Source organism: Vanessa atalanta, chromosome 22 (genome assembly GCF_905147765.1).
Source record: "Vanessa atalanta chromosome 22, ilVanAtal1.2, whole genome shotgun sequence".
NCBI lineage: Eukaryota > Metazoa > Arthropoda > Insecta > Lepidoptera > Nymphalidae > Vanessa > Vanessa atalanta.
The window spans coordinates 6,968,216-6,993,473 of record NC_061892.1 but is presented as its reverse complement, the minus strand read 5'-3'; the positions used below and the strand labels follow the sequence as shown (position 1 = coordinate 6,993,473).

Below are 25,258 nucleotides of genomic sequence, written 5' to 3'. Positions count from 1 at the left end.
CATCAAAATTAACTTCACTAACAGGTATTTTACGTAAAATATCAAACTATGTTCCACACAAATTTAGACCCATCGTATATAATTCCCTTGTTAAACCACATTTAGAGTACCTGATAGAAATATGGGGATCTACTACAAAGACTAACATTAAAAAAATACAAATCGTTCAAAATAAACTTATTAAAGCCCTATTTCGTTACAACTACCTTACACCAACTACAGAGTTGTATAAAAAAACTGGTCTTTTCAATATTGAACAATTATTCACATTCAAGACATGCATTCTAGTAAAAAAAATACTGAAAAAACACATACATACTAATATAACATTAACACAGCGTACTTTCAGTCACAGTCTAAGGAATAAATACAAAATTTATGTTCGTCATCCACGAACAAAAACATTTGGAAAGAACAATATACTTTTTGAGGGAGCTCAGCTTTTTAACAATTTGCCACATACTATAAAAGAAATGGAAAATATAAATATATTTAAAAAAAAACTAAAGTTGTATATTAAAGAAAAAATCCTATAATAATAAAATTGTAAGATTGTTTATACTTTGTTTAAAATAATTTTATAAAATATGTATTTAAATTTCTTCTTTGTTTAGTTATATCTGTGTGATGCATGCTTCCAAGATACGAGAACTCTAAATTTTGTAATCTAGTATATAATATTTTGTAATCTCATTAAAGTGAATTGTAAAATTCTTATGAGAAATAAAGTTCTTTAACCACAAAAGTTAGTGTAGTTACCCTATACTGATTATAATAATACGAATGTGGATACAGTTAGTTTTTTTGTTTGTTTGTTTTGTCTTAACCACTCCACCGATCATCGCGAAATTATCGCATATGTTGTATTAGAATTGTTCGGATTGGTCCCAGCTGCTGAATTTCACCTTCGGACATCTCGTCAAAATTCAAAATATCACCCATACCAATTGGATGTCTGAAAATCCACAACGGCGCGATTTTCTGCCTCGCACAACCACTCTGTGGAACCAGCTTTCGCCGTGCGGTTTTTCCGGACCGATACGACTTGGGAACCTTCAAGAAAAGAGCGTACTCCTTCCTGAAAGGCCGGCAACACACCTGCAAAGCCCCTGGTGTTGCAGATGTCCATGGGCGGTGGTAGTCACTTACCATCAGGTGAGCCACCTGCTCGTTTGCAACCTCTAACATAAAAAAATAGCGACTTTCAAAAGAAAAAGAAATCAAAAAGTATGACTCAATATGTTTTTTCTTTTTAAGATAAATAGCCCCCTGATTGACAGTGACTACCAGCGCCCATAGACATTGGCGCTATAAGAAACATTAACTATTCCTTACATCACCTATGCGCTACCAACCTTGGGAACTAAGATAGCATGTCCCATGTAGTTACACTGGCTCACTCACCCTTCAAACCGGAACACAATAATACTAAGTATTACTGCTTGGAAAAAGTTTCATTACAAAATCAAAGATTGTATTAATTAGTTTTGCTTCTCTATTTGAGAGACAATGCTTTCGCTAATTTGAAATTGAATCAAAGGAAAGAGAAACAATGATTAATTATATATGTTTATCTCTTTCTTTTGTTACGATTGCGTCATCTCATTACGAGAGTTAACAATAGAACTGTAGGGAATTAATCAACTTTATCGAATGGAGATCCTCGAACGAAATGACATAAATAAGATAGTGTAATTAACTCATCTTCTCTCTTTATAAATTATACTACAGCCGAGAGTGATCAGTGGTTAGAATTTTTAAACGAACATTATCGATTCAATACCTAGCAAGCACCGGTTTATAATTATTGGCAGTGAAGTAAAACATAGTGACAAAACCTGCATGTTTTGGATAAAAAAAAAATCACCCGTGTATCCACTTATCAGCATTGAAGTGTTGAGGTAGAATAACTTCTTAACCTTCTCTTCTAACGGTGAGGAGTCCTTAGCTCAACAATGGTACATTATAATGGATGTTTTACATCATCAAGTACGTTGCACGAGCAAATTTGAATCGTCATTTTACAAAACTGTATTAAGTAAAGATATCACCGGTTCGGAATGTAGATTCTCCGGAGAAGAACCGACAAGAAACTCAGTAGTTACTCTTTTTCAACATTTAAAATATAAAGTTTTTAGTTAAATACAATTATTTATGTATATAATATATCCGACCTGCAAGTCAACAAGTATTACTTTCACGCTTTTTTATCATTTATATAATCTCGTATTGAATAATACATACTTTTTTATTAATGTATTTTTTTTATTCGATAGATTTTATTCAGAATATAATAAAGCGTTATCTCACCTTCAGTTGCACTGGCTGGAAAGGATCTTCAATAGGCACCGTGAAACATTCATCCCACACAGGATTCAAGTCCCGATACACTATTCTTGATTTATGCAGTAGTCTGCCCGCAGCCTTAAACTTCACGTATGGATCACTGGTGCCTGACAACAATCCTGGTTTTGGGACCCCACAAAACGCGTAATTAGAAAAAAGTAAGAAGCAAAAATAATATAACGAACAAACAAAGCTTACTCCATCTATAGGAAAGGGGATAGTCTACTTTACCAGTTTAATTTTATTGTATCAGTTATTTTAGGATTTTGAAAATAGAATATTTCTTCCGACTTAAATTTTGAAAATGGAACGAATTCTTAGCGATCACTATGACTGATGATTGATAACAAAAATAATATTCTAAATATAAATATCGCAAAGCTAACATTGTGTTGCCAATTATTATTATTATTTTTTATTATCTTAATTAAATTCTACTTAATTACTCTACAGTGCCAAAAAATAATATCATAATTATATCTACAGGAGAATTACTCAAAGCAAAAGCGCTAAATAAATGCAATAAAAATTTAAAAAGTGCGAAATAAAATAAATACATTTTATATAATACAGATTGATGTGTTTGTGTTCATATAAAAGCTATAAAATTATTGTGTTGTAATAAAACCTCCTTGCCTTATAAGTATTGGTTGTCTGGTAAAATTTTTATTCTGTAATTTTTTAAATTCATTTTATGTCATTGCTTATCGTTTACGATTATTCTATTGTACGAATATTTTTATAGGTATTTCAAATATATTTGTTATAACATGAATGGGTATCATGAACGGAAATCAAACCCACTCCGTCTGTAATACCAACTCACAGATAAGTAATCATTGCGTCTGAATATATTTAAAATGTAAATCGAATGTGACGTATAAATATCTAATAACGTTATTGCTTAGTAAATTAGTAGTCTTAAATATGTATGATAACATACTTCATATAATAGTTGTATATACACACACGCACGTAGGTACACAATAATTTAATTTTAAATACTATCTTCTAGTTTTTAATTCAACATATATTACAACTAATTAGTTAATCCTATTATAGATAATGTTTTAAATTTTGTATGTAAGCTGTTGGAATACCAAATAAACAAGATAATTGTCTATTCATAAAACTTTAATGAAAACTCGTTTGTACGAAAACATATTACCGAAAATCCGAAACTTAATTTTTAAAGTTCGAACTACGATATTTTTTTTTTATTGCTTTAGTTCGAAGTCACACTTGCAAACTTTAAAATTTAAACCAAATTTTTTAAGGCGTAATTAGTTATTAAAAAAAAAAATGTTTTGTTATAGTCGATAAATTAATTTGTACGTATATTATATCGAATGAATTACTCACAAATTTTCGACTTTTCTTTCTTTTTTTTTATACGAATTGTCCGAAACTATTTTTTTTAAATAATATTAAATTTATCCAGTTTTACGAAACATTTAAGGAATTAAGTAAGGACATTATGATTAAAAGTACAACGGCATTACTTACAAAACGTAGAGCGAAATAGATAAACAATGTTTTCTCTCTTTCTGTCTTTGGTAATTTGACATTTGGCAGAAGAAGACCACGCATAATCTATCCATACCGCTTTAGATTACTTATTTAATTGATAAATCTTTATTCATTGATTATTTGTAATTTGTATATCTAGATAGAAAAATAACTGTTGGTCACAATTTCTAGTAGTAAGTACAAACACACTAGAATAATAGTACGACGTTTGACGTGTGCGTAGATGTCACGCACACCAAGATAATCAAGTTGGCGCGTTTTTTTTAGTAGTAGACTTTTGTAGTGCGGCGCTCTATTTAGATATATAAATAATCGAAGTCTTTGTTATTAAGTAGTTTCGAAATGTGTTATTTTGCTTTTTATGCCTTACTTGTGTTACGTTGCTCTCGTGCGAGTGTAGCTTCGGCCTACGTGAATGTCGTGTCATGTGTCGTGATAAATAATAAATTACTTACCATTCTTGTCCATCGCTATTAAATTTTGACCTCTTTTTAAATGTATCCTAAGTTGAAAGAAAGCATATTGTCGTAAGTGCTGTTCCCTTAACTTTTGTCCTTCGTCTGGTTCCTGAATGAAAAAAAAAAGAACATTATATTGATGACAGTCAGAAATTTCAGTTTTCTAAATAGGTATTGCCGTTGCTGAATCGCAGTACCTACAACTTTTTAGAATATAAGAAAAGTTATCTTTTTTTTGTTGAAGTTTTGAGTTTTTTTGTTTTTGTTTGAATAAAGTTCTTATACTCGGCTTATAGTAGAGTGAACTGGCAACAATCGTTACGTAAGGGAAAAGCGTTACACCCCCCCATGGTATCTCTGGTTGTCCTCTTTTTCTCTGTCTCTTTCTGTTATATACAGTTTAATATAATATTATTTAACCCTATTTTTGTTATTGCTTTACTTAATATGAGATTTACTGAAACAATATTATTCCTTTTCATTGAATTATTCTCAAACATTGTTAATTTATTACATCGTGCCTAACATTGATATACATTATATATAGCGAATCCAATTTCGTTTCAATCGGGACTCACCCCACAAACTGTATACGATTACATAAGTAGTACATACAAGAAAACACAATAGTAAAAAATCCATTATTAATTGTTTTTTACTTTAACTAACACTAAAAGTTTAATTATTTATCAAAAGCATTTACAATTTTATGTTAACAATTATCATTAACGTATAAAATATAACCATATAGAGATTGTATCATTTTGGTAATATAACAGGTACTAATGATAGGTAGAATTTATTTTTTAGAATTACATATGTGAACGTAGTAGTATTATAACTGTTAAATAATAAGTAATTTAACTTATTATATGTAGAAGACATTCGTTTTAAATTTGATTATAGTGATATATGAAAAATAATGTATATAGTGATAGATCACTCATCAGATATTCTACCGCTAAACAGTACCCAGAATTGTTGTGTTCCGGTTTGAAGGGTGAGTGAGTCAGTGTAAGTACAGACATAACATCTTGTTTTCCAAGTTTGTTGGCAATGTGAGGAATGGTAGATGTTTATTACAACGCCATTGTTTAAGGCCTCGGTGAACACTTACCATAAGGTGCCCATTTGCTGTTATCTATTTTAGAGAGTTATATTTGCCGTGGTGAGAAGTTGTCTGAGAGCTCTTCACACAATCCGGCGTCAATTACATAATAAGACGAAGAAAAGTCGTACGTTCGAAGTCGCTAGGAAAATTAAAATGTGTTGGTCGCGGTTACAACCTGAATAAAGGAAATAGTATTTTCTTTATGACCCGCTCGCGTTGTACATGGTTTCTCCTCTATCCAAATAGTTGTAACTCGCTACTAGATGGCGCTGAGTTTCATTAACGTGTATTCCCGTTCAACCGATCGCCATTACAATTGATATACAAGCACAACGTCCCGTCGGCCAGGGCGCCAATTCGACTAACATATTGTGACCTTATAGCGAATCGAAACGATATCGTTGCTATTCAGTCGTTTTCCTATTCAACTAACACAACGGTGCACTTGTGGTTTGGTCGAAACCGTACCGGGAATGTACTAAAACCGTTATGTGTTAGTAGATTTAGTCCCCAGGTTATTGGATGATAAAAAATATATGTAAAAAGTTTCAATATCCGTTAAATTTTATGATTTATGTTTTTATTTCACGGGTAAAATAAGGGTTTATATACGCCTTTCAGATTGTAGAACAAATTAAAAAAGAAAAAGTATAAAGATTAATTTAGTAATAAAGATTTTCTACTACAGTTTTTCTCTACTATTAGAGGCATGTATTACACATATCAACATTATTCGTATTAATATCCATTGCATAGTTTAAACGATCTAAGTATACAGATTTGTAAACGACTCTGTTTTATACTTTTGTAGGGGTATCTATAGGTTCCAATGGTAAAAGGATACCTGACAATTTAAAAAATTAAATATATTAATGTTTAAATGTGGTTATTGTACATACAAACTGAAGACAATAAATACTGGTCTAGCGCCTATCAAAAAATATCAGCAATGTAAAAAGAAAGAAAAATTGCTTATATTATTCTTAATTTGAAGTAATGATAGAACATTAATATAAGGTAAAATAATGTACTTAATCTGTTACGTAAGCTATAGAAATGTATTTAATTGAGCATTTGTTACGAAACGATGCCGCTGAAACTATACTAAACGAATTTGAATCGCTGTTCGTCGTCAACGTCATCGGCGAAAGCAATTATTTAAAAACGTTTCATATGTCATGAAGTAAAAAACATGACTATATTAGTGTGATAAATGTTCGAACTAAACAATCGTTTCATCGAAATGCCAAATAAATACTTTTAACCGATTTTAATTTGATTCTTCGCGATGTTTTCCTTCACCGTGGAAAACGAGATAAAAAATACACAACTATTTTGTACAAGGAAATTGAGTAGTGTTTAGGATTCACATAGTTTAATCACCGAGCCATTGCGGTTATTGCTTCTCGTTCTTTTAGAAACAGTTCACATATCAATTGCTTAATTTACAACACCATTGCTTGAATTGTATTGATACATCTATATATAATTTCTATAAATAGCATTTAATCCACGCAAGGCTACACGCAATAAACCAGTGATATACGCAACGAAAATATACCAATGGATTAAACATAAACAAAAGACGCCTAAACAGTGAACAACCCTGTACATAAATAATGTTAATTGTTAGAACAACTTTGAATATCACTTAAATTGAACAATCTTTCTAGGCCATTCATGCCCTTCTCAAATAAAAATTGTATATGGTCCACAATCTCCTGTAATTCACACGTACAAATACGTCCAAAAAATATTAAAATCCATCAAGATTATGTCAATCACAACTTGGTTTCTTAACGGGCCGTGCCTATATAATAGTAGTACGTCATATACATTCTTGAACATTTAGATTATCTTCATAAATCTTAGTTTGATCGTCGTTTTATGCTATAAACCAATTATTTATCTATTATTAGTAATAATTAAAGTAATTTATTACTCTTAAATGCTACTCTAACTTAGACAGTACATTTATAGTACTTAAATTAATAACTGTATACTTATACATAGACTTATTTTTACTTAGGCTAATCCAAGGTGGAGAGAATTAATGCGAAATAAATGCATACTTTAAAATGATTCAATTGGTGCTTTAGAACGACAAGTGTTCCCCCATTGGTCGAAATTAGACCATATCCTTATTATTTTTTAATGTATTATTATTTCTCACCAGGCATGCTTTCCGTGCCGTTGTTATATCCGATTATTTATAATTGTTATTTTATTTTAATGAGACTGCATTTTATTGACAGGCAGCATTATTAAATTATTGAATTGCAAATTGCGCAATTGCTGTTGAAAATTTGTGGAAAATATACGAATTTGCATTTTTTGGAACGTTTTTCTGAAATTTAAAGCATGCTACAGATTTACAAAAAAAATGTTAGTCAAATGAAGGAAAGATAGGTAGAACAGTTTTGCCTCTGCTTATTTATATATATATATATGAAGATTCTCCTTATTAATGTCAATCGCCTTAGTTTGTAAAGGCCACCATCCCGATATTATCAAATGATACCCAAAGTACCTATCAATAAAGACATTAAACTCCAATTAAGAACTTTGTACGTATTAGGAATACTAATTACATGATAAATTTGAATATTGACCATTCCTTATAATGGCAATGCGGCACTAATCTTGGAAACTAAAACCTATCTCCTTCAAATGGGAATACAACGAGACTGCTGTTTGGCGGTACAATATCTGATGAGAGGGCGGTACCCACCCAGATGTACTTGCACAAAGCCCTACCACCAAATATTAATGCAAATTATACAATATAAGCGAGAAATCAAGCTGAGCGAATAATTAAGCCGTTTATGATTGAAAACCAATACAGAAATACATTTTAAATTAACAAAAATATTTAATGTTAATTGCAAAAGTAATTTCAAATAAATGAAGCGGAAACATTGTTAAAACGTATATCGATATCATAAAATAATACGATTGTTTTACAAGGAAGAATTTGTTGTTATAGAAAATAGAAAGAAGTTATTGTATAAAAATATATGAACGCATCGTTTGAACAACAATTGAAAATTGAATGTTCAAACATTGATCAAAGATATCAATTGATACAACAAATTGCGACCGTTCGGTATAAATTGTCCGATTTCAACGAGCGAGGTTTTGAATACGAATTGAAAATATTTGAACCAGCAGCACTTCTATTTTTAAATATCTAGTAATTTATTAATATATTTCCATAAAATTCCTAGTAGAACTTAAAATGTTTTTCCGTTTATCCAACATCTGCAGTTGCTTGACCACATACGCATATATTAAATGGCAATCAGATTTTTTATATAATTGTTAAGTTGACGGACAAATAGATCTGGGGATAAGTGGTCACCACTGCCGATAGACATTGGTGTCGTGAGAATTTTTACAATTTCTTACATCGCCAATACGCCACCAACCATGGCAACTAAGATGTCGTTTGTACTTTTAATTACACTTGTTACCTCAGCCTTCAAACCGGAACACAACAATACAAAGTATTGCTGTTTGGCGGTGATGAATGGGTGGTACCTACTCTGTCGCGCTTGCTCGAAGCCCTGCCATCAAGTAAGCTACTTTTTTCCTTCATACCTACATTGTATTAATGACTTCTCCGATTTTGTTATTATGGAAATTCAGATCTTTAATTCTGTGTTCTTATTTTAAACTTCTCTTAATAAAGTGTGTAAACAAATGCTGTCAGAATTGTTAATATTAACATGATTGTTTGACTGTTAAAGAAATAATCAGTAAAAAAAAAATAAACAAATATATACTGATAAAGAATTGTTTTCAGTACCAACTGCAGTAGATCCACGGGCGGACGCGAGATGTGCGCAGGAGTGCCCGACGTTGATGGCACTGGGTCGATTGATGTTTGACGCGTTAGTGAAGAATCTGTTGACAATAATTAAATTGTTAACCGTTTTATTTTTTTACTATACAAATTATTATTACTTGCAAAATAAACCAAAAAAATAAATTAAGAACTATTTATGTTACAGGTAATAATCATTGAAATAAAACTAGTTTTTAACGGATTTAATCGCGTATATTAATTATTTTAACATCCCGACGTTTCGAGCACTTTGCAGTGTTCGTGGTCACGGGCAGACTCGACGACAAACGACGGCAGACGAACACTGCAAAGTGCTCGAAACGTCGGGATGTTAAAATAATTAATATACGCGATTAAATCCGTTAAAAACTAGTTTTATTTCAATGTGTAATAATCGCGAAAATCTAAGACAACATTAGGTAATAATCAGTTAGTATCAAATATATTATCTGCTTACCTACTCCCATTACGATATTTATATCAAAATCAAAAAATCAAAGAGAAAGGTTTAATTTAAATTTATGACATAATTTATAACAACCTTACAAATTCATTTTTTTATTCACATATATGGTTCACGTATGTGAGACTCGGAGAGGTTCTTGCAGCAATTTTCAAATATTAATACGAAATACAGCTTCGTCTCCATAAAAGTCAAGCCAATATGTTCTTATCAAATATTCAACCAATTTCACGCCTTATTCGAAACACGTCTCAACCATTGCCTATTCCAAAAGTTCTACTATATTACGCCCTACATACAAGTCTTGTATAATTATAAATATAGAGAATCTACATAACTTATATACACTATAATTTGATATCCAAAGTTCGGATAAAAACTTCGCCGAATATCAAAACGCATTGTGTTCTCTAATCCGTAATGATTTATATAGATTATTCAGGTTCTCGACCAATGATATCACGTCAATTGAATGTCAAATTTGTTTATTTGTTTTAACGCCTCATGTGATTGGCTATTGACTTTTATCACGAGCGTGCTGTCAATTTCAAACCTATACTTTATTTTTCACTACTTATTATTTAAAATTACTCTGTACGTAGGTGCTTAGGTCATTGTTATTTCAAACAAAAGGTATGGAAATCTTGATACCCTTGGAGCAAATCTGTGACCCGTGACTCATTATTCTATAACCAAATACAATTTGGTGTTTATATTCAGACATAAGAGTCTAGTTAACCATTTTAATTTGTACAAAGAGCTAGAAGGACTTTATGAAATGTTTTACAATGGTTCGCTATAATTGCTTCGTGCAATTCAGGTCTATTTGATAGTTTGGTTTTCAACTGCCATTAGAGAAATAAATGCAGAAGTTTCGACAACATAGAACTACAGTGTTTATGTTGTCTGTGGAAATTTATTTTATCTATTATATACGAATGTGTAAAGCGTTTATTTTGTATTATACCTACACACATATATGATTATATGTGTGTAGGTTCAGTTGTAACATTTATTGCATCTTTTATAATTGTTTAAAAAAAAATAACGTTATTTAAAAAAAACCAAGATTTATTATTTACTTACGCATCGAAGTGTTATAAATAAATTAGAATACAAACCCGTAGGACAAGTAAGACATGTTAATACAATATTTTGTAACGGTTCCTATTTCAAAAAACAAAACTATATATATAAATCTTCCATTACACGTAAAGATAAACTGGTAAAAAAATCATAAAATTTTAGTCATACCCGACTGAACTACATGAGCAAAGCTAATCTAAAGGTTATAAAATTGTTTCCAGCTTTCGTATATTGAGATCTAAAAATATAATTATACTGATATCTACAATATTTTTATGAAAACAACTAACTAGCTAGTATTGCAACGTTTTTTTAAATTATTTTCCTAACAATATAATAGTACTAACCTTCACGCCAGCGCCAATAATAACTGTACAAAGTTTAAACTCAATCAGATGAACGATGTTGAAAGGGATCTCCCTTAATAACTATTAACACATAGGTGATAAGGGGGACCTCCTAACAACACCCCTCACATTACTCCCTACAACTTTATCCTGCTTCTAAAGCATATAAAATAGCCGTCCGAAGTAGTCACCTCTAACTTAAAAAAACTGGGACCAGGTGGATTGCTTCCTCGTATGCCTTTCAGTGAAAAATGTATGAAAAAAGACTTACCATCCCTCTTCCGGAAGAGGCGCATCATCCGCCACTTCCTGACAGCTATCTTAAGTTTCTTCATCAGCAAACAGTTCACAAAAGCACGTATTACTCTGTGACGCCATATTGAACACATCTACTTATTGTCTATGGTTGTATAGCTTAACACTTTGGCCATTTAAAATTTTTATTCTAGAAAAAAGATACCATTTCAGCTACATTTAAATTTTACTGCTGTAAAAAAGTACAACGGGTATTTCAACTAATTAATTCTACTAATTAATAACTAATTAATTCAATTAATTAACTCGTATATTTAAATATATTATTTAGTCTGAACTAGCTATCCGTCCCGGCGTATATCGTATAACATATGACTTTATTACTCAGTCCACTGCTGAAAGATGTAAAAAAAACTTATTCCATAGTTTTTAGTTTGTCGCTTTCAGACAGACTCGGCCGCCCAACATACGTTTACGACGTTTAGTAATTAACATATATAACGTCATATAGTAATTAAAATAAAAAGGTATATTGTTGGATGTTGTTATATTTCTGTTTAAAACCATTTTATAATGGTAACGTCCGCTGCGATACTAGGATCAAAGACCTTAAAATATGAACTTGCAGTCAGTGCGGAAGCAGAATAGAGTGATGTCTCTCTAGTGCGGAAGGCTTAACTTGAAAATTTCTTGACGAATAATACAAACAAATATAAATTTTTGAGATTGTCTATTGAAGGGCTAATCATGTTTGTATTAAAATGCATATGAGGCCTTTCACTGTTATTTATAGAATAAAAATTGTCATTCCTTGCGAATACAAGGTCCGAAGGCCTTTAATGTGAAATGTGAAGCAAACCGCAGCGTGTTAAGCTGTGATGCGAATGAACGTAGAAATGTTTTTTTTCGGTTCATCAAGAATTAATTAAGCGATTTTTATCGCGTGTCTCGTTCCAATATGCACTTATTTTTATTAAATTCACATGAAATGGTCGCTGTTGCTGTTGGTTATATTTGGATTGAAAGATCGTTATCATGATTTGAAAAACTGTTAATGGAAATTTAATAGGTATTGTTACTTTATTAGGTTGTGTATATTTACAGTAACATTAATCACTTTGGTAGAATCTGTGATAATCATTATCATTAAAAGTCTTATGTTATATAAGCTTTTAATACCAAGATTCCGTCTCCACAAAGTCAATAAATCCTTCTCTGGTTGTCAGGTATTCTCTTCTATAACAAAATTCGGAGGATTTTTTAACTTGGCTGATTCATAAATTCAAATCATTTGTTTAATAAATAAGACATCTTATTTAACTCAAATTTATATCGATGATAAAAAAGCGTGGAGCTAATTATTGTTGACTTTTAGGCAAGATATCAATTAAAAATATTCTTCATAAGTAGACTCATAAAAGCACTTTTTAATTTTTAAATAATTATGTTCCGTTAATCTTACATTAACTGAGGGGTGGGGGGGTGATTCGGTAAAAAAATCTTGTATTCTCCTTTTCAATGTCAACATAATTATGACAAAAAGTATCAGTGTTTCTTAGTAAGGTAAGTTATTTTGCTAGACACGCATTTTGTATAGGCACACTTGACACTTTAAAATAATTGATATCCTTCTAATGGGTTTCGTTCACAGCGCCCAATAACAAAATATATAGTCAACTGCGCTTGATAGGACCGGAGTGTACAGCGTATAGATTTTAAATTTCTTGTAATATTGCAAAGGCGCTCTCTAATGCTTTTTATATTGGAGGGGCGAGCCTTCGTGAGTGAATAGATCTATACCCCGAGGAATCTCTTTCGTTTCCCAAAATAACACTACCAAACGTGGCTAACCAGGTTTTCCTTGAAGCACAATATTCGATTCTAAAGTAAAAGCCTGCGGGATTATTTTACTCTTAGCATTGAGTAAATCTAAACAAAACATACGTATGTATTGTGTACAAGATTACATAAATGATACAAGAACTTCGAAATAATATTCGTTGGTACTTATGCTTTGCGATTATGTTAATATTGACTTTGTATCTCCCTCGTGAAATGTTCACAACCGTACTACGGGTATACGCCATTTTGGACCGTGTATCCTATAAAATTGATAATAATTGTAGTCAATGTCGCATATCACACTCTAACATTTTACACCTTCGTGCGTTAATAGATCTATAATGACTACTATTACTCTTTTTTTCCACGCAATGGAGTAACCTTCAGTAAGAATCCCAACTGAAGGGAAGGTATCAGGGTACCAGGTTAAGTGGTATTCTTATCTACTAAAATCACTGCAATGGCCGTCCTCATTACGGTTCAGTGAGGCTGTGGAATCGTGTCAATATGACGCATCCGCGCCCCCAACTTTTATAATACTTTAACAAAATTGTTAAATCATATAATCATCGAAGTTTGTTCATTTAAATCTGTTGTTAGCGAAAAAAAATTCGCATAAAAGTTAAATGACTCGAAATACTTTATTGCGGATATGACATTGCATCTCTGAATGCTCATGCCAGTTTCATGAAAGGCATATTTCGCGAATTGCATAAATATACTGCATTCGGAAGGCTATTTAAAATATTTTAAGCTGTTCCAAGTGACAGATGCGTTAAATTTAAGTTTAACGACGTACGAATGAATAATGTTTCGTGTTGAATTTTCCATGACATTCGCGTCACATCGGACTAATATCATGAAGGCTGAAGTAACTTTGACTCCCTCTGTTACCATATCACAACTAACACTATACCGATCAAAATTATCATTATATGTTATTTTCGTTGAAAAGAATTGAAATGATTAATCTAAAATGATTTTAAATCAATTGAATAGCTACCACCCGAGCTGAACTTAAAACCTTATTTGGCTGTTGTAAGACTACATGGAGGTTAGTACTAAATAAGGACATAACCGTTTATCTTACGAGTATTAGGAACGACTAGCTTATATATATGTGAGTGTATATTTATTCTGTTTTTACCTTGACTAAGTTTTAGTTTTATTTTTCATTACTTGTGACATTGTGTAACGTTTGTGGTATGACGTAATTATTACGATACGATCAAACATTCTTTTTTTTTTATTTTAGTATTTTAATATTAGGTTAAACACTTGATAGTATGTGGTCATCACTGATAAAATAAATTTTTACATCAATAAATAATAACTACTACTTACACTGTTGCCAACCAATGGATATAATTTTATGCCCCTTTAGTTCCTAATGGTTGTATATAATAACACCAAACATATCGCTAAAGTGTGCGTGCCAACGTTAATGTAAAAAAAAAAAAGTACAAACAAGTTGGTGACCAATATTGGTGGCGCATTGGTGATATAAGGACTACTTCGAATTTCATACATTGCCAGTTTTAATATGTATGATCAGTAATGATTTGCCAGCAGGTAGCTAATTTGCACGTATGCCTTTACTTTAAAGATTATGAATATTTAAATAGCTTTTAAATAATATGAATACGCAGAGCATACTCATTGTTATGTAACTAAATTAAATGTTATGTTAATGTGTTCATTTATAAAGGTATAATCGACCAATCTAATTTGCACAAAGAGCTAAAAAGGATTCACATAAATTAATTTATGTTTAGTTTCGACACATTCGCAATCAGAAACTTTTAACCCAACATAGAACTGCACTATATGCGCTGTTTGTGGATATGTATTCAGAGAACTTTTCATTTTGATATAAACATTAGAAGGCGGAAAACGAAATTGGCTTCTTAAATATGCAATCGTACTACCTTGGGGTATCATAAAACGATTTTCGTATAAAAATTTCACGATCCACTCAAATATCAGGTTATATAACGACGTGCTGTCGGCATTTTTTGCTTTAATGGAAATTACATGGAATATAAAAGTAAGATTTAATGTCTTTATATTTAAGACATTAATAAACATAATACACGATAATAGGTTGTTTGGGTACCCATTACATACAAAAAAGAATACTTTTTGGATAAAGAAGCTCGGATACCAACGTATTACTCATTAAGAACAAAAATTGTTAATACTAACATAATTATAAATCTGGTTTAATCTGGTTTGAAAAGAGCAAGTAAGCTAGTTTATTGGCGTTTCTTCTCACTGGAGCCTCCTTTCTGAAACGATGGAAGAGTTGAAATATTGACGATTCAAAAATGCTTTATTGTAAAGATTTACTTGAATAAAACACATTTGATTTCAAACTTTGTATAATTAATGAGGTGCTTTACGCCTTTCTAGTCACGTGGCCATTCTTAATGGAGAAAAGCAAAATACGCAGAAAATATTATGTTGTTTGAGTGTGCGTAAACACACACAGGTGCACTCTCATAAACAAATTGGACGACGATCCGAACCGACTGGAAAAAGTTCAGCCACAGGACCAATTACTTTATGTGCTCACTGGGGTGTTCAACACTGCCAAGTCTTTTTGAGCTAGCCACTAGACCTGCGAGACTGTCAAATTGGAGCGTTGCTATTAAAAAATATATGAAATAATTCTTTCATGCATGTGTTGCAGTTGCATGCCCTAGTTACTTCGTGACAAATGTTTATCCTTTTTAAACGGCTAAATAAAAAAATGTCTCTTTAACCAATATGTATATATGGAAACAAAATTTAAAAGAAGAATATTCGATTTACAAATACCTTCGATTATTTAAATCTAGGTAGATTATAAAAGCGAAAAAGGCGTCAAATTGGCTGATTTGATTGGCTAAGCTCAGACACTAGTAAAGTAATATGACGTTGTCAAGAGTAGCTGTCACATGCACCAACATACTAAAGTTGGCTTGTTTATTTTAGTCATTTTGTAGTGCGACACTCAATCTAGATATATAAATAATCTAAGACAAATATATATATATATATATATATATATATATATATATATATTAAACAGATTAAATTTTAATATACAAGGGCAGATGTATATAGATAGGTATATGATTACATATCGTCGTTTCCGCTTAGATTCATAAATGTAAAAAAAAAAATACACCAATCGTTATGATGAAATGTGAAAAGGGTTGATTATGTTATAAATTATTCATTCAGGACTTGTACACGTGTTGATTACTCGCTTTTTGCAATATGTAAAGAAGTCGTTTAATAATATTCGTTTCTTTGCGTTTCGTTAGGTCATCAGAACCTCTCGCGAAACGCGACACGGATGCATGTTTTACAGTAAGTTAGAAAGTAATTCAATAATATAACTTTCTGTGCGTTACAATAAGTCATAAAAACGTCTCGCGAAATGTGATACGAACGCACGTTTTGCAGTATGTTAAGAAGTCGTTTAATAATATTCGTTACTTTGCGTTTCGATAAGTTGTAATGTCTCGCATAACGTACCTAATACGGACGCGCATTTTGCAGAACATAAAAAAGTATTTTTATCATATTAAATTGTTTGTATTTACATACATGAAAATGTTCCGTGAAACGTCGTACGGATACACGATTTTGCATATTTAAAACGAGTTTGCATGATCATAACGGGTGTAAGTATCATGCATATACATATCAAGGGAATTTAGAATGTCGTAGCATACTTGTAATGCGCTTTTTATATCTTTTTCATGACGTACATATAAGCAATGTAAACGTAAATATCAAATAATGAATAATTACATTATATTTATTCTGTGCAAGTATTGAGTTAGTTTTAAATAGCATATTATTATTAGAGGATAGTTTTAAACGTGGCGCTGCATTCTTTATATCTGGACTGGCAACCGTTGACCTCTTCGACGTCTTCCAACGTAGGTATACGATAAGTACCTACACTACGCACAACAGTATAAGGTACCTAGCTACCTATTTACAGTTATTATTGAACAATATACTGACTGACAGTATACAAATCAAGATTTCAATCAACGAGCTCTACATTTCGTGATGTTTCTGGTAAATGCCAGCGAAGTCTAGTTGATAATTTTGAATTGAGATTTTATATATAAGCGTTACACTATTTTAGCATTAGTAGCCCGTAAATGTCCCACTGCTGGGATAAAGGCCTCCTCTCCCTTTGAGGAGAAGGTTTGGAGCATATTCCACCACGCTGTTCCAATGCGGGTTGGCGGAATACACATGTGGCAGAATTTCGTTGAAATTAGACACATGCAGGTTTCCTCACGATGTTTTCCTTCACCGCCGAGCACGAGATGAATTATAAACACAAATTAAGCACATGAAATTTCAGTGGTGCCTGCCTGGGTTCGAACCCGAAATCATCGGTTAAGATGCACGCGTTCTAACCACTGGGCCATCTCGGCTCTTTTTACACTATTATAAAAAGCTATTAATCATCTTCTTTAATACAATGGTTATTCTAATGGTAACTGGTCAAAGAAACTATTCATTTCTTAGATTGCCAATGTGCCACTCCTTCCAATCCTAGGGAACTAAGATGTTAGTTCCATATAAACCAGAATACAAATACTAAGTATTTCTGTTTAGCGGTAGTATATAATGTAGTATATATGACGAGGGGATGGTGGTACCTACCCAGACGGACATGTCCTAATAATTATATTTCGTCTCTATTTTCTGAAATTATATTTTAATTGAATACCATTCCTGATTTCTGAGTGAGTTTGTGTCGGTATAAATTTCTCGTACCATTTAACAATTTTCGTTTGAAATTAATAAACGAAAGTTACTTAATAAATTTGATTGAAACAGTTTGATAAAGTTCGTACTTAATTGCAAACTTCATAGACGAAACAGTTACTACTTGGTCATTTTATTGCGCAACATGTGTATCATTTTCAAGGAACATAACGAACCTTTTTCGACGATATTACTAACTATAAAAAGCGCTATAAAACAAAGAGAGAAAAACCCAAGTGATGGCCATCACCTGGTTTTATGTGGAGGAATTCAACATGCCCTATATTAGATGTCTAATGACGTAATATCTCTAGGGATTTAATTATACTATTTCTAGAAAGTGAATATAGTGAAGCATAAAAATTCAGTTCGTTTTCTTTTTTATAGGATAAAAAAAGTTATTTGAAAGTCCTGTGTTCGAAAATCGAATACAATTTTTAAATTATTTTTAGTAACATCCATAGCGATAGTTTCTTCTATTTGAATCTGTTTTCATTAAATATAGCATGTTTTTTTTTTAAATACATAGGCAACGAGTTGAATTGTAAATCCTTAAACAAAATTAAAATAATTAGTGAATAAAAAAATAACTTTAATTTACTTTAAAAAACTAAATTTTTAAGTAATATAATGGCTAGTATGTCTAGTAAGTATAGTGGTGCCAACATAATACTTTTTTTTAATTTAATAAGCCAAAAGAATTGTTGATTTTGATTGGTCAATATTTCAATAAAAAGTAATTCATTCAAAGTACTAACACTAAGTTCCTTACAGAATACTTTAAGATATTGACAGCGGAAATCTAACTAATCAGCGTTTCGTCCAAGTTTAAACAAGTTCAGCTAAAGTTTAGGGCAAGTACGAAAGACATTGACATGACCCAAATATAAGTTGAATATACAAAGTTATATCCAAGTCTCTGTAAAAGGAAGTTACAATGAAAGCTCGCGGGATCAAAATAATTTCGAATGACCTAGAAAGATAATTTATTCTACCTAGAAGGGTACGGGGCTTATATTTTATGTATTTGAACGATGAAAGCCATCATAAATAAACGTTATTACGCCATCGTGTTAAAAAGAATGTCTGTCTTCTCTGAGTTTAATGTTGGAAATTTAATCTTTAAGTATCGTTGCTAAGAGTCTGGATATGTTTTTAAGAAAGCACCGGTTGATTGATGAGTGTGAAATCAAGGTCGAATAAGGTCGAATTTAATTTGCAACATTTTTGTGTAACGTCGTCTAGAATGATTTAACTTTTCTATTTAGTCGTGCTAGTTTTCTATTAAGATATTGTCTTAAGAACGACGAGATTGAGCCGAGATGGCTCAGTGGTTAGAACGCGTGCATCTTAACCGATGATTTCGGGTTCAAACCCAGACAGGCACCACTGAATTTTCATGTGCTTAATTTGTGTTTATAATTCATCTCGTGCTCGGCGGTGAAGGAAAACATTGTGAGGAAACCTGCATGTGTCTAATTTCAATGAAATTCTGCCACACGTGTATTCCACCAACCCGCATTGGAGCAGCGTGGTGGAATATGCTCCAAACGTTCTCCTCAAGGGAGAGGAGGCCTTTAGCCCAGCAGTGCGAAATTTACAGGCTGCTAATGCGTAAGAACGCAAGGACAAGGACACGAGGACGTAAGTAACTATATTTTTAATATTTGATATACAAAATGGCATGAAAAACAAATTGAATGAATAGGTAATTGAAAATTACACGATTAATTTCTCGGAATCGTTTCGAATATTAAACAGATCAATCAAACTGGTTATTATATATAGATATACAATGATCACCATAAAACATGGATCCTTATTCTTATTCAATTGAAGCTGCGAAATAATACTAAGGATTATTATGATTAGTTATAATATGCATGTAGATTTCGAAGTTAATTTCATGCGAATCAATATTGAACCTACTTTTAACATGGACTTTTCTTGTGTAAATATAGGCAAGAGGCATTGATATTTAAGTAGACACGCGATGGTTATCCATTTAGATGAACAGTTAAGTTGTTCGTCTTATGTTAAGAGTCACATTTATATTAGAATTGCGTATTTTATTTTGCAGTATAAAAAAGTATTTTTGCCCCTTAAATTTTTTTAAACTCTTATTATTTTAAGTGAAGGGAATAAATTTGAAACGAGTTGCTTGTGTTGTGTGTTTGTGCATTTGGAGAGACCTATGTCCAGCAGTGGACGAATGCGGGCTGATGTGATGTGTGTGTGTGTGTGTGTGTGATGTGTGCTTGTGTTGTATACAGAAAAAAATATTTTAATGACTTGATAGTTTGATTCATTGCCGCAACAACGTGATCAAATTATATTTGGGACACTTTTTACAAATTCGTATCCGACGCTTTCTTGCCATTGCTGGTGATTTCCAGGCATCAAACAAGTTATTGAGATGCTCTGATAGTATTGGCAGATGTGCAACAATCCTAAATCAGTTTTTTTGATATTCATAGGATATTTTTTTTAAGGAATGTAAAGACTATATCACATCCTTGAGCTTTGGCAGCCACGACAGAAAAGAAGACAGCCGAGAATACATTATATTAATTAATTTAAGACAAAGATAACGCTTCTTTGTGAGTTAATATATCTGTTCTACATTGTTTGTTTCACTTGTGCGAATGTTGCGTAATCTTCCATTCTCCGAAGGTTAAAAATCGCCGATTCGCTGGACAATTGGCTGGCATTTTTTATAAGGTATACATTATATATTAATAGAATGCAATCCCTTAGACGCTGGGGTATCCATCCCGGCATTTAATGGATTGAGAATATAGATATATAGTGCCGGGAATTCTTCGCTGGAACTTTATTAGGGGTTAAATCGACCATCGAATATTATGATATAGCTTTATAGATATGCTCAGCGCACGTTATGAAAGCTCAAGGGCCGACAAATACTATAATAAATCTAAGTGACAATTAATATTCAGATGTGTTATCCAAACTTCTCCTTAAAAATAAATATGGGTATGTAAAAACAATTAAATCACACACACAGGAGCTCCTAATTACGTCAGTTTTTGTCTATGACAGTAACTTTCTTTTTGAAATGGATGTCGATTAAAAGTAGTTAGAAACGTTAGTTATTCCTTGCAAAAGTGCAAATGCAATCGTGCAATAGTTCTGCAAAATTCCTTTGAGACCTGTAATAATATTTATATCCTTCATAAGTGTTATTCTGTAAGAACTCACTTTGTATTTTACTCGTTAAATTTCTCTGACCGTCTTACGGTAATATGTTATTTTGGTATGCGTTTCCTTTAAGTGTTTTAATTATCATAGTCAACTTTGCATAACACTTACTGATATTTCACTTCCATCATCTGCGGCGAGTTTCCTGTTTCTCCGTATAGAATCCGCATGCATACATCGTATACTATTCCATTGGTGTACGATGTTGATTCTAAATTGTATCAAAAATCTACTATAAACCTACTACTGGATAGGCGATGTTATCAACGAGGGATTGAAGTTACCGGTATCAAACATTCCCGCTGAGAGATCTTATGTTATGCATGCAATATTCCATATTAAGAACTACATTTGTTAACCTTAAATTTTCCAATGATATGATATGCATGCCAACTGTGCTAAAGATATCGAAGCGCAAAAGTGTAGACGCAAACTCAGGTGTGGAGCACATCCACTTTAAAAGTGTTATAGGACTGCAAGCCGTCACGATCGGCGAGAGACCTAGTTCCACGTAGTTCAATTTAAAAATTCTTATATGTTTCGAATTATGACCATATGAAAAAATATTTGTTTTGTTTATATTTATATTGTAATTCTTTTACAATAAACATTATTTTTAGAATTTTCTGTTCTGTTGATGTTTTACTAAGGATGCGATTAAATAGTGTAACGATAGCCTTTTTTCTTTGTTTGTTATTCGAAATATGACAAAGCTATCAGTAATAAAATAATAATCGATTAAAGATTAATTAATAATTGATTTTTGATTTGTTTTTCTGATGAGTGGTCACAATCGTCCATAGTCATTGGCGCTATAAGAAATATTAATCCTTACGTTACCTATGCGACCGGCGATTACACCCCTTTTAATCGAAATACGACTTACCGGTGGCGATAGAAAATCTAATGACTGATGTATGGCTCCTACCCAGATGGTTTAGAATCCCTTTTACTAAGTCCGCCAAGTGGTGTTGGTTGTTTAATCTTTATTGAACTTGTGTCCTGTGCATAAACTCCTTTCGTTTAGGATTGCTGAGAGAATTATGAATATATCGCTATTCATAATCCTCTCTTTCATACAGCTTAAAAATTTGCTATGACGAAATCAAGATCTCACACATAATTTTGTAACGTGAGTTGATCGAGGTCCTCGAACTCAGTTTGATAATTGAAATGATGAGACATTCTTGACACCTCTAAATTTTATATACCTTTACAATATCATTCTTATGTACGTGTGTTTGTAAGCTCGTGCTAAAGGGCTGGACCGATTTTGACAAAATAAAAAGTGTCTTTGAGAGGTCCAGGAAGTAAATAATTTTTTTGTTTCAGCCGTATTAAACGAGCTGCTTCTAATTGTAAAAACTTTTTAAGCCTTCTAATCTTTTGATGACGTAACATTTTGAAATTCTTGGTCGTGAGGTTCTTTTTCTCATAAGTTAATTTAAAGAGCGAGAAAGTAGACAATATTTCTATGTCTTTTTGCACATATTTGTGAAATATAACCTATCTTCTTATCTTTTACACAGTTAATTATTCTTTGACATTCAGTCGGTCGAAATACTTTCAAAAGACAATAACCTAAAATGTCAAAGGTATTTTGTATATTTAATATTTTTGTTTGTTATTTTTAATTTCTTGGAAATTTGACGTTTGTAATGTCAAAGGTTAAATCGTTTTTTAAACTATCGAACATATCAACGTACTTTTCACTTGTTAAGACGTCAAAAAGGTTAGTTTGTTATTAAAATTGGTGGTTTAAAAAAAAGCTGATTAATTTAAAATCTAAATAAATTTAAAATCTCTCGTTTTAGGGGTTGATTGTTAATCAAGAGATTATTGTAATGCTGGTAAGTATTAAATAATTAGATGATAAAGACTTTATATTCTCAGTTTGTAAACGTATAGTGTTGTGAGGTAGTTTGAAAATATCTCGTTACTTGGCAAACATCTTCAGATCTGTAAGGAATTAAATGTTTAATCCGCCGTATTGCTCTCTTTTACGAGCTCCCACAAGACATGTTATTTTTTACCTTTTTTTAATGTGGGACTATCCACGATTTTACTTGAACTACAAAACACGATAAATTAAAAATAGGACTTAGACGTACCGTGATGGATCGTGAATTTCCCACAACTGGGTATTGGTCTTCATCATCCGCTATAGACAAGGACCTACCTAGTTTTTAAAAAAGGCGAATCCAATAATAGTCGTAGTTTCTCGACATATTGCTGACATACAAACTGACCCGTCTACGATCGATATGTAGCGACAAATTTGCACCATAAATGGAACGGAGTTTATTTTGTTGCCCATGATTGATTGCCATACGAAAATTATGTTTCAGTTTGTTTTTTTTTTAAGTTGTGTATATATTAATACTAGTTGTCTCCCGCGACTTCGCTCGCATTTTAGGGGTTGGTTGTCATATGTTAGGAAAAAAAGTAGCCTATATCCTACCTTGGAGTTCAAATTTGCTATAAACTAAATTTCGTCAAAATCGGTTCATTGGTTAGGTAGTGAAAGAGCGACAGACAGACAGACAGAGTTACTTTCACATTTATATTATTATATATAGTATAGATTATTTTGATACATGATTACAAATATATGGAATTATGGTATATTAGCACAGGATGCTCTATTAGGTTTTATGTTTGTTTGCCAGATTCTTACAACAATTAAATCTATCTGGTAGGGTTTTCCGCAGGCCTGCCTTCGTCGCTAACAGTGACTTACCATTTATTGAACCGACAAATTACAATTTGGATAACGATGTTCTAGTTTGAAAGGTAAGTAAGCGAGTATATGTAGGTACACAAGGGACATAATATTTTAGATACCATGATTGGCGGCGAATTGAGATTTTAAGAAGTGATTCATATCTCTTAAAATATCAATGTATCCAATTACTATACGATAGTCCGACACTTTAAAAGAATAATTATGTATTTCAAAGAGTCGTACTAACCACTGATCAATACAATACAATAAAATGCATACAGAGGATGCAAGGTAAATAAGCTTTCATTGAATATACAGACATTGGTATTGACATATAACTTGACGTTACCCTGCTTGTATTGGGTAGATAAATTATACTTAGGAAAGATTGATTGAAACACTGTCAGGTTTCAAGACAGATTACAATAAGGTCTGTAAATCCATCTGTTACGCGATTTTAAGCCTTATGTTGAATGGCATAAGCGCTGTGCTACATGTGTAACATGTCAACGTAATTTGAATTGGCATGTAGTATGACTGTTATATGACAATTGATGGATACTCTAGAGACATAACGTCCTACGAACCTATTTCTGCCAAGGCAGACAAGTGGGACCCAAGTATCTGTACTGGACATATTTTGGTTCTTATTATGTGGTAATTAATGGATTTAGCTCTTCGAGGATAATCATGAATACGATCACTTCGTGCATCCCACAGGGCTCACATCTTGGTCCTATTCTGTTTAATATATTTGATAACGATTTAATATTCTATGTTGAGCATCCTACGCCATACATACACGCCGATGACTTAACTTAAAGTTCAGAAGAGAAAAAATATTCAGCAAATGACTCAATTACAATCAGAGTGATGTTTACTCTTTATTATACTTTAAAACTAATGGAATTGTATTAATTGCAATAATCCGACGGGACGGTAAAGCAACATTACAGGAAAGAGTTCAGACGCAAGACCAACAGCTTGACGTGCCTTCTGAGGTACGAAAGTGTAAACCAGCCGGAGTCTGGCAAAATTCCAGATTCCGGTCTTCTACGGAGATTTTTTTGACAGGAAAAACCAATTACTTTTTTATTGGCATGACTTGATATTTGAGCTCAGATTCTTTGGGTCTGCCATCTTATAAGCCAGAGACACACTAGAGGTACAAAAGCCGTGATAACGTCATCGTTCAATAAAGATAAAGACGCCGTTTTAAATTTAAAATGTTCAGAACAATCACG

The 25,258-nt window shown here is 32.2% G+C and overlaps 1 protein-coding gene across 3 annotated transcripts in view; it reads right to left on the bottom strand.

Annotated features, from left to right (window-relative positions):
• LOC125072829 (multiple C2 and transmembrane domain-containing protein) overlaps window positions 1–11,564 on the bottom strand; it is a 63,967-nt gene extending 52,403 nt beyond the window's left edge. The window contains exons 1-4 of one of the 3 annotated variants that reach the window (XM_047683536.1): window positions 11,460–11,564; window positions 9,254–9,351; window positions 4,332–4,443; window positions 2,311–2,465 (exon numbers count right to left, since the gene is read on the bottom strand). In XM_047683536.1, the coding sequence (XP_047539492.1) occupies window positions 2,311–2,465; window positions 4,332–4,443; window positions 9,254–9,351; window positions 11,460–11,523 (429 nt within the window). In that variant the 5' untranslated portion in view covers window positions 11,524–11,564. The remainder of the gene's footprint in view (window positions 1–2,310; window positions 2,466–4,331; window positions 4,444–9,253; window positions 9,352–11,459) is intronic. The other 2 variants (XM_047683537.1, XM_047683541.1) reach the window with 2 other exon arrangements.
• Window positions 11,565–25,258: the final 13,694 nt, after the last annotated feature.